Here is a 9374-nt window from a genome sequence, read left to right as displayed (position 1 = left end):
GCAATCTAATCTGTCTTCCTTATTTCACATCATTTAAGAAAAGACATGCTCGACTTGAATTGTCGAGGATGTATATTTAAAGGGAAATATGAGAATATTTTAGAAGACAATTCGCAAACATTTGCAAATGGACAACATTTAAATCAGAAAATTGCGGGTTAATATTGTAAAACTCTCCGATCAGGGTGCAATCTAACTTTATCCTCGATATTTCAACACCATTTCGGGACATTCTTCCTAAGATGAATAATATCGGTCCTGATTTTGTGAGCAGAACAATAAGTATTTTCATCGCCATTTTCGCCGTCATCATCATTATCGCCACTGTCTTCGGGAACAGTCTGGTGATACTATCAATCCTCACGGACAGACGTCTACACAGGGTAGGTAATATCTTCATTGTCAGCCTCGCTCTCAGTGACGTCCTTGTCGGCATTTGTGTGACCCCCTTTGCGCTGATTTATCAACTCCAGGGGACCTGGAACTTCGGGCCCGTTTTCTGTGAATTCTGGGTTTCTATGGACATCATTTGTTGCACTGCTAGCATCTTGAATCTGTGCATGATCAGCTACGACAGATATAATGCTATAGCGCAACCTCTCCATTACGCACAGTTCAGAACAGTTCGGAGGGTCCTGTTTTTGGTCACTATTGCCTGGGTGTATTCTATAGTCATTGCTTTACCACCCCTTCTCGGATGGAAAACACCGGATCCAAAGTCCCCAGAGTCATGTGCCATTTCTCAAAATGTGGGATACACACTGTATTCTACTATTGGAGCGTTCTATTTACCATTAATCGTAATGTTGTGTTTCTACTGCAAAATATTTCAGGTCACGTGGTTAAGAGGTAAACAGTGGGTGAGGGGTCCAGGAAATAGTTTGATCATTAAATCTATGAACAGGTTTCAAAAGAGACGGAAGTGCTACTCCTATAAAACATGTGGTTTATATTGTAATAAAGGAGAGGAAGGGGAAGGCAAGAACAAGCCTATTGGTAATACAGAAAACGAAAATCAAGGTCAACCGAATGAGACATCAACTGAAATGAAACAGGAAGTACCTGTGACTGATAATAATCAAACTCTTGATCAGCCAAAGATAAAACCAAGACGTCCCATTCTAGTGCGTCAGATTTCTTTTCTTTCTAGCACTGATTCCGGATACACTACCACGTCTGGTGAAGCCTCCATTTCAAGTGACACCACGACAACAAAAGATTATCCAGAACGCATGCCCAGCATTGCAGAGGACGAAATTATTACTGAAGTTGTGGACAAGGAAACAGGGAAGCTTATAAGTCAATGTCGGGGAGGACAGACCATAAAGAATGGAGACGACCTAAACTTTCCAAAAACATCACTGACAACAGGAAATTCAGGCGAAAATCAAGTAAAAAATGTCCTAAAACGTCGCCATTTGAAGCGTCGAGACACGATTTCTCTGCCTCAGGAGCGTCGAGCTGTCCGTACTCTGGGTATCGTGGTGGGGTGCTTTTTGATCTGTTGGCTTCCGTTCTTCATTGTAGCACTGTTAGTGCCTTTATGTCCAGAAGGTGTCTTCCCGGAGTTTGTACAGAGCCTGGTGCTTTTTCTCGGTTACTTTAATTCAGCCTGTAATCCGGTTATTTATACATTCTTCAACAAAGAATTCAGAGCCGCTTTCAAGAAAATTTTATGCTGCAAATTCAAGGATTCCCTCCCCCACGTATCTGTAGCTGGGTTTTTCTTTAGCTTTGTATTTTAAATCAAAAAGAACCTAAAGTTAAGGACTTTTTAGCTCATATGAGCTTAGAGCTCAAGTGAGCTTTTCTGATCACATTTTGTCTGGCGTCCGTCTGTCTGTCCGTCTGTAAACTTTTCACATTTTCGACTTTTTCTCAAGAATGCCTGGGCCTATTTTGACCAAACTTGCCACATTCTTGGGTGGGATTCAAGTTTGTTCATATGGAGGGGTACGCCCTTTTTGAGGGGAGATAATTAAGAATTTTTGGCGTCATCTTTTAAAAATCTTCTTCCCAAGAACAAGAAAAGTTGAAACTTAACTGAAACCTTCATTACATAGTGTAGATTCAAATTTATTCAAATTACCGGGTATGACTCCAGGGCTTCCCCCTGGTGTCATAATTTGAATAAATTTGAATCTACACTATGTAATGAAGGTTTCAGTTAAGTTTCAACTTTTAAAGTTAAAGGTGGGGAGACAGTGGGCGGATCAAACTTTTACATAGGAATATATAGGAAAAAACTTTAATATATTTACAAATCTTCTTCTCAAGAACAACAAAGCTATGATTAGTCATATTGATATGGAGGCATCTCCAGGTAGTCAAGTGTAGATTCAGGATTGTTCAAATCATGACCAGGGTAGGGTGGCAAGTGATCAAAGCTTTACATATGAATATATAGGGGAAGAAATCTGCTGCTGAAGAACAGTAGGGCATATTGACTCAGGTGAGCATTGTGTCCAATGGGCCTCTTGTTTTGGTCTTACTTTTTTTTTGACTCAGTGCATATGTGTGATTATACATGCTTTTAAACAATAATTAATCTTAGAGAATGTATACAGAAATGCTGGAATAAATGCCAATATCCTCCATTTTGTTCAGAAAACAGAGTACATGCTAGCCTATCAGATAAATTTATACATCTGATGCACAAATATCAAATATGCTTGACAGAAAATCACCTATATAAGAAAATTACAAAAAAGCATCTCACTTTTCTAAAATCTCTTGATTTCTGTTTCAATGTTTACGTCAATTAAAGAGCCTTGTGTGTCTATACCTGCTTCCTTAAACTTCTACATTATGTGCTCATGGAATTGTTCTGTTTCAGATTAAGTACAAAACCATGTATATTTTAAGTTATTAGCTCAACTTAAATCTGAACAAGTCACAAAATGCTTACATATTCACATAAATTTAATGATAAAATATTTTTTACAGGATAAAGTCTTTGTGTTTTCAATGAAATTCATTTGCATCCTTTTTTTGTTATTCCATGAACCATTAGGCACAACGAGCAGGCTACTAAAATTTTTACATGATATATTATTTCTTTTGCAAAAATGAAGTATTGAATGCAGTAAAAATAAAGCTTTCACAACTATTGACCTCAAGTATCTAATCCAAGAGGAGATATTGTCTGACCACTATACACTTCAAAACAATCTCCATAAATACTGACTACCACTCCCATTGTTAAATCTTCATAAATATTGACTGCCCTTCCCATGGCTAAATCTACTGTTGAGGTTCTGTGATTTCTTGATAATAGACTTCCTTTGTGCTTCATCAAATCTGTTCGCTTGAAGGTCAAGGTCACGATCAAAAGGTCGTCGTTCTTTAGGTTTGTTTTCCTCCTCTTTCTGTTCAATGAAAAAGAAAAAATTTTATAAATTTTCACTGAATTAAATCCAACATTTTTATATGCTTCATATGGACTTTGTTTATAATTCTAAACTTTTTTTTAAAAGAAAGATCAAATCCTTCAGCTATAAGTTTTAATTCTAGACATTAAGTCATCATAAATTCCACAAAATAGATTCATTTTTCTTCCTTTCAACATACAATGTTCTTATACCAGGGATGGGGTAATCGTAATCGAGTAATCGTAATCGATTGTAATGATGACTTTTTATCAAGTAATCGACAGTAATCTGTAATGGAAGAGATTTTCGATTACTTGTAATCGTAATTTAATCGATTACAGCTAAAATTTTCAATATAATTATAATTACTTTTTCGATTACTTTCGATTACTTTATACACAAATGGATGTTATAATGGAGAATTATTTCGAGTCAGTCACACATAAATATCAAATATAAACCACCTAGTGTAATGTTTAGATTTCCTTACTTTTATTATCATACGTTTAATAATGTTCTCAATAAAATTTGCATTATAGACCTACTGGTCTAGTACTTAATAATTCAGAAGTGTATTTCAACCATTTATTAATAGAATATACAGATTTTTCGTGTGCATTTTACATTTGACCCACTGTCCTCTTGCTTCATGTCCTTTTTCATATTTAAGATGTTGAAAAACTTTGTCTTGTAATAGAAAATTATAAACAGCAAAAACAGATTTAAGTGCTGTATTAAATATAAATTATTTGGTAAATAAACTACATTGTACTCGAAAAAAAAAAGAATATGGAAATACTTATTCATATCTGAAAATGTTTAAACAATTTCAAACTTGTGTTTTAGTAACTTTAAAATTTGCAAAATCATTCTCATGATTTCATTCAAAATTGTAAGGTTGTTTTTATATCAGTGAGAGGTTGTAAGTGACTGTAAGAGAGGGAGTGTGTCACTGTGTTTGCTTATCTTAATTCGCTAATTAATTGACTGAGACATCCCTGATTGGCAGATAATGAGGTGTAAACTGTGAACTACCTAGTGTTTAACTTTCATTCCATTGAAGACAAACAATATTATTAAAACAATTAATAGCTCTCAAAACACTTATTTCAAAATAGAATGAAATTGTGCTATTAATTTAATTACTTAAAGACACATTTAATTTACATGTTTATTACTAAGAGTTATAATTTACTAATTTTTTGAAAAAGACACGTACAGGAATGTTTAATGTGTACTGTCAACATACGGGCAGCCTAAATACTTCTAATGAAGTAATTCACAATAAAATATCAAATAATTTTTGCAACAAGTCAATAAATATGGAGGTTCAGATCCAAGGTTGAAAGGAATAATTAATATCTAGGCATATTTTATTGTAGGAATCATGTCTCCACTTTCCATGGTAGAGAATCCCTCATTTGGGCATTTAGTGAGAATGTTAGCCAGAATAAAACCTTAAAAGAATCTGCACTGAAACTGCAGGAACACATTCAAACTTCAGTGGATAACATCAAAATTTAGTGATTTGCCATTAAATATTACTTTGATATTTGAAGAGATAAAAACTTTGAAGTAATCGATTATTAATCGATTACATCTTCCAAAATAATCCATTACAATCGATTACAGGACAAAAATGAGTGTAATCGATTAATAATCGATTACACAAAATTCCTCTAAGTAATCGATTATTAATCGATTACATTTTTCAGTAATCGTGCCCATCCCTGTCTTATACATTTGTGTCTTTGTGGAGCAAGGTTTAAACACACAACACTGGACTCCTGCTTTACACTACAAATTAACCTGTTACAAATTCTCTTACCATTTTCTTTTTCATTTTCTTCTGGTGCATGTCAAGCAATGATTCAGTGCCACGATTTTTCTGGAATCAAAAAATAAATCTTAGTTAATCATACACTTAATCATAAAGCAATCTCTTCAGAATGACTGACCTAAACAAGATTACATCAGTTAATTGCTACAAAGCTCCAAGTTTCTTATTTACTAGAAAATACAGAATAGTCTCCTGAGTCTAATAGTTTAAATGGTATCCTGTGACACCTTACTGTATTACTTAATGAGAAATCTGTTATTTGTCAGACATTGTACAGTAAAACACGTTCATAGTGAACATACTTAGAATGAATTGATGCTTATAGCAAAGTGACTTTCATTCCCTGTGTCTTTAAAATATTTTGTGAACTTATTGGATATAACAAATTACATTTATAACAAAGCAAAATTGTTCATCCCTACCACTTCATTATAAGCGTGTTTTACTGTACTTGTATTACAATAAGTGAAATCTAATTATCTGAGACTACTTACATTAAATTTGTCCACCTCTGACTTGATCTGTTGATCTCTGCTGCTGGAAGCTGCCTCATTGTGAGATCGTTTTCTGTTTCCTTTATTCCCCTCCTGAAATAAATTTATAGATATTACAATGTTTTTCTTTCAGAAAGCAAAAGTGATAATGATTATCCTATTTAACTTTGAACCTACTTCTTCATTACATTTCTGCTACAATTTATTTTCGTATGCTAGAAAATCCTCTTTTTCAATGGGTTCAGGCTCTACTGAATTTTTTTTTAAAACAAATTGTTTTAGATGGTAAAAAGAACCTATAATGATGAATTACCAACTGATATGTCATCTATAAGTTCGACCACTTAAAATCAATGAATTAAAAACATAACCTTCAGACTGACAAAATAAAACACCTTTGCCTGAAGTAAGGTTAAATTCAAGTTGAACTAAGATCAATTTAACAGTTAAACCAACATGATATGCACCATCTTCTCTTTGTTGTTAAAATTTACTATGAAAGTAAATCTGACATTAACAGTCCATTCCATTGTGAAAAAATGTAATATTACAATATTCCATAATAAAGTGTAAATAAGAGTTATTTCCCCTTTTGTAAAATGAATTCTGCATCTAACTACACAGCAGGGACAGTATTATCACTTACAGTACTGTATAAATAAGAAGTTGACTAGATACCTAAGGGGTATCATGTGTCTTATATATGCTTTAGATGTAGCATTATAAAAGATTATCAGCTGAATAATCATTAGTGTATTAGCTAAACTATGAAAGAACCATGATGGTTGAAGGACAGGGAAACAAGACCAGTATCACGTCACTCACCCTCACAATATCAGGGTAAATTTACTATGAAAGTAAATCTGACATTAACAGTCCATTCCATTGTGAAAAAATGTAATATTACAATATTCCATAATAAAGTGTAAATAAGAGTTATTTCCCCTTTTGTAAAATGAATTCTGCATCTAACTACACAGCAGGGACAGTATTATCACTTACAGTACTGTATAAATAAGAAGTTGACTAGATACCTAAGGGGTATCATGTGTCTTATATATGCTTTAGATGTAGCATTATACAAGATTATCAGCTGAATAATCATTAGTGTATTAGCTAAACTATGAAAGAACCATGATGGTTGAAGGACAGGGAAACAAGACCAGTATCACGTCACTCACCCTCACAATATCAGGGGTCCGTTGGTCTAACGTGTTGACTCAGGACCCCTGACGTTGTGAGGATGCAGCAGCAGGTCACTGGGTCATCTTTAAACTACACAGGAATGTTATTACCAATCCCACAAAAACTTCTGTCTGTGAGATACTGACATCCAAAGTGTGCACTAAAAATAAGCAAAATTTTTGTACTATTTCTTAGCCTGCACCTTGAAAATAATTAAACCAGAAGTCTGAAGTTTGGAATCGCATTGTTTTCTTAATAAAGGTTAATCATTTGTAAGGCTTAATCTAATATTTGTACTACATTATCTAGATTATGGTTTTTCATAATACAGACATTTTCCATACATGTAATATATTAAAATTGTAACATCTTGACAGTGTATATTACAGTTTTTCATCATGAACTGGACTAATAAACTTATGTCACCAGACCTTCTCTTTTCTAGCTCTGTCTGCTGGGCTGTCTGTCCACATTGACCGGTCACTCATGTCTGGCCCAGCGTTTGCACGAAACGTTCGAGCGGTCAATCCAATATTCTGGCCAAGACAGTCTGGTAGCTCGGTCATCCACGACTCTCGTTTGGGCTGGCTCTCTGGCTCATTCTACATAAATGGTTTTAAATTATCAAATCTATGAATTTGTAATGCAGTTTTATTATATGTTTACAACCTAAAGTAAGTCTAATCCAATTGAAAATTGCTTTAAATTAAATGGCATATTTATAAAGAATAAAACATGAAAGACAATTTACTTTTCCATCCAAGTGATCTCTCATTTTCTGAGCCCTCCTTTCAAACTCTGCAGAGAAACTGGTCTGAGAATTTCCTGCAGTCATTTCAGTAGGAAGGGGTCCAATGAGATCACTGTCATCATCATCTTCTTCCCCTTCTCTTGATGAAGAGGACTGGGTGTTCCTTTGTAAATGAGGGGGTAGGGAGGGACCAATCACATTATCATCTTTTGTCGCACTGAATGAACTTTGATCACTAGGTAAACATGGACCAATGGAATCAGTTCTAGAATCATTGTCATCAGAACACTTGAATTTAGCAGATAAATGTGGAGGAAGTGATGGACCAATAGTTGACAAACTTTCAGGTGACTTTGATTGAGATATTGAGTGTGTGTCCTTTTTTGCATTAGAACTTTGTGATTGGGTGTGAGATGATTTGAGATGTGATGGCAATAACGGACCAATGCAGGGGGCTTCTTCATCTGATGATGAACCTGCGGGCTGTCCTCCGAAGTTTGGGGGAAGCTGCGGTCCTATCCCATGTCTGCTCTCACTGTTAGATTTCTGTTTAGTTTCTTCTTTTCTTGAATTAGTGAATCCTGAAAATTAATCCAAACTTTACACTGTAATGAAAGCCAATTTCTATTTAAATGTTTGGAAATCATATTTATTATTTCAAAATTATTTTTCTTTTAAGCTCTTTTTAAACTATTTATTTGCATTCCCTGCGTAAACAAAACACATTTCATAGTCACAATTCTAGAAAACACTACAGCTGGAAAAATATATTAAAGAATAAAACATCCGATGATTGATGCACGGTGGTTGCATTGAAAGTAAACACGCAGAAATTCGCACAAAAGAAAAAAGTTACCCGGTGGAAGTGCTGGACCGAAGCATTCATCATCAGACATTATTTTTAGGACTCTAATCAACTTATTTGATAATCTGTTTTATGGAATCGTCCATCTTGTGTTACATTCCGAAACTCGTCCGACAAACACAAGTTCATTGGACCAAATGCACCAATTTCATCCAATCAAAATTAAGTAAAGTTTAGAATTCTTCTGAATCATACAGATGTTTGAAATAGTGAAAAAGCAAACAATGAACAAAAAGCTAGGTTTAACACGGATTGCATTGCACATGTGAATGCAACGTTTGTAAACAGTCACACTAGACGTTAGAAATGCCCAAAAATAAGGGTGGGGGAGGTGGTGGAAAAGGCGCCAAAGGTGGCGGTGGTGATGACGATTCCACAAAGAAACAGGCCAAGGGTGGCAACTCCGTAAAGGTGAAATTTTTTTGTTAATTCCGGCAGTGTCTATATGCACGACCGTCGTGTACTTACTTTTTCATCGGCTATTCGCACGACCGTCGTGTATATAATTTTTCAGTGACTATTTGCACGACCGTCGTGTATATAATTTTTCAGTGACTATTTGCACGACCGTCATGTATATAATTTTTCAGTGACTATTTGCACGACCGTCGTGTATTGTATTTATTAATCAGCTGACCTATTCGCACGACCATTATGTTTTTATTTCATTCGTTGTTTCGTCCCCAGTTAAGTTCGGCACGCACTGGTTTAAGCCTAAAAGCATTTTCGTAAGAAAACATCAGAAAAGCTTTCTTTCATAATGTTTATTTAAATAGATATGTAGATCTAGTTGATATTTTAAACACTAATGAAAAATAATCAAAGACAACCTGTCAAAATCTTTAAATTTATTCTTTTCAGTAAGACA

General features: G+C 34.6%; 3 protein-coding genes across 3 annotated transcripts in view; 2 read left to right on the top strand and 1 right to left on the bottom strand.

Annotated features, from left to right (window-relative positions):
* The first annotated feature begins 242 nt into the window (after window positions 1-242).
* Window positions 243-1745, top strand: LOC133174794 (5-hydroxytryptamine receptor 1A-like). The gene has a single exon (XM_061309892.1). It carries the CDS (start codon window positions 243-245, stop codon window positions 1743-1745), a length of 1503 nt encoding a protein of 500 aa, XP_061165876.1.
* A 1159-nt stretch (window positions 1746-2904) lies between these two features.
* LOC133174738 (GPALPP motifs-containing protein 1-like) lies at window positions 2905-8641 on the bottom strand. Its single transcript, XM_061309822.1, has 6 exons — window positions 8498-8641; window positions 7642-8222; window positions 7322-7492; window positions 5706-5798; window positions 5200-5259; window positions 2905-3368 (listed from the first exon to the last, which is right to left on the bottom strand). Exons 1-6 carry the CDS (start codon window positions 8535-8537, stop codon window positions 3210-3212), a joined length of 1104 nt encoding a protein of 367 aa, XP_061165806.1. The 5' UTR covers window positions 8538-8641; the 3' UTR covers window positions 2905-3209.
* Window positions 8642-8743: 102 nt separating this feature from the next.
* LOC133174749 (peptidyl-prolyl cis-trans isomerase NIMA-interacting 4-like) overlaps window positions 8744-9374 on the top strand; it is a 31295-nt gene continuing 30664 nt past the window's right edge. Inside the window, exon 1 of the mRNA XM_061309838.1 lies at window positions 8744-8917. Within this exon, the coding sequence (XP_061165822.1) occupies window positions 8813-8917 (105 nt within the window). The 5' untranslated portion in view covers window positions 8744-8812. The remainder of the gene's footprint in view (window positions 8918-9374) is intronic.

This window comes from Saccostrea echinata, unplaced genomic scaffold, assembly GCF_033153115.1.
Source record: "Saccostrea echinata isolate AGI-Se365-2 ecotype Australia unplaced genomic scaffold, CSIRO_AGI_Sech_v1 ptg000059l, whole genome shotgun sequence".
NCBI classification, from domain to species: Eukaryota; Metazoa; Mollusca; class Bivalvia; order Ostreida; family Ostreidae; genus Saccostrea; species Saccostrea echinata.
The sequence above is the reverse complement of the archived record's forward strand: the minus strand, read 5'-3'. Positions and strand labels throughout refer to the sequence as shown.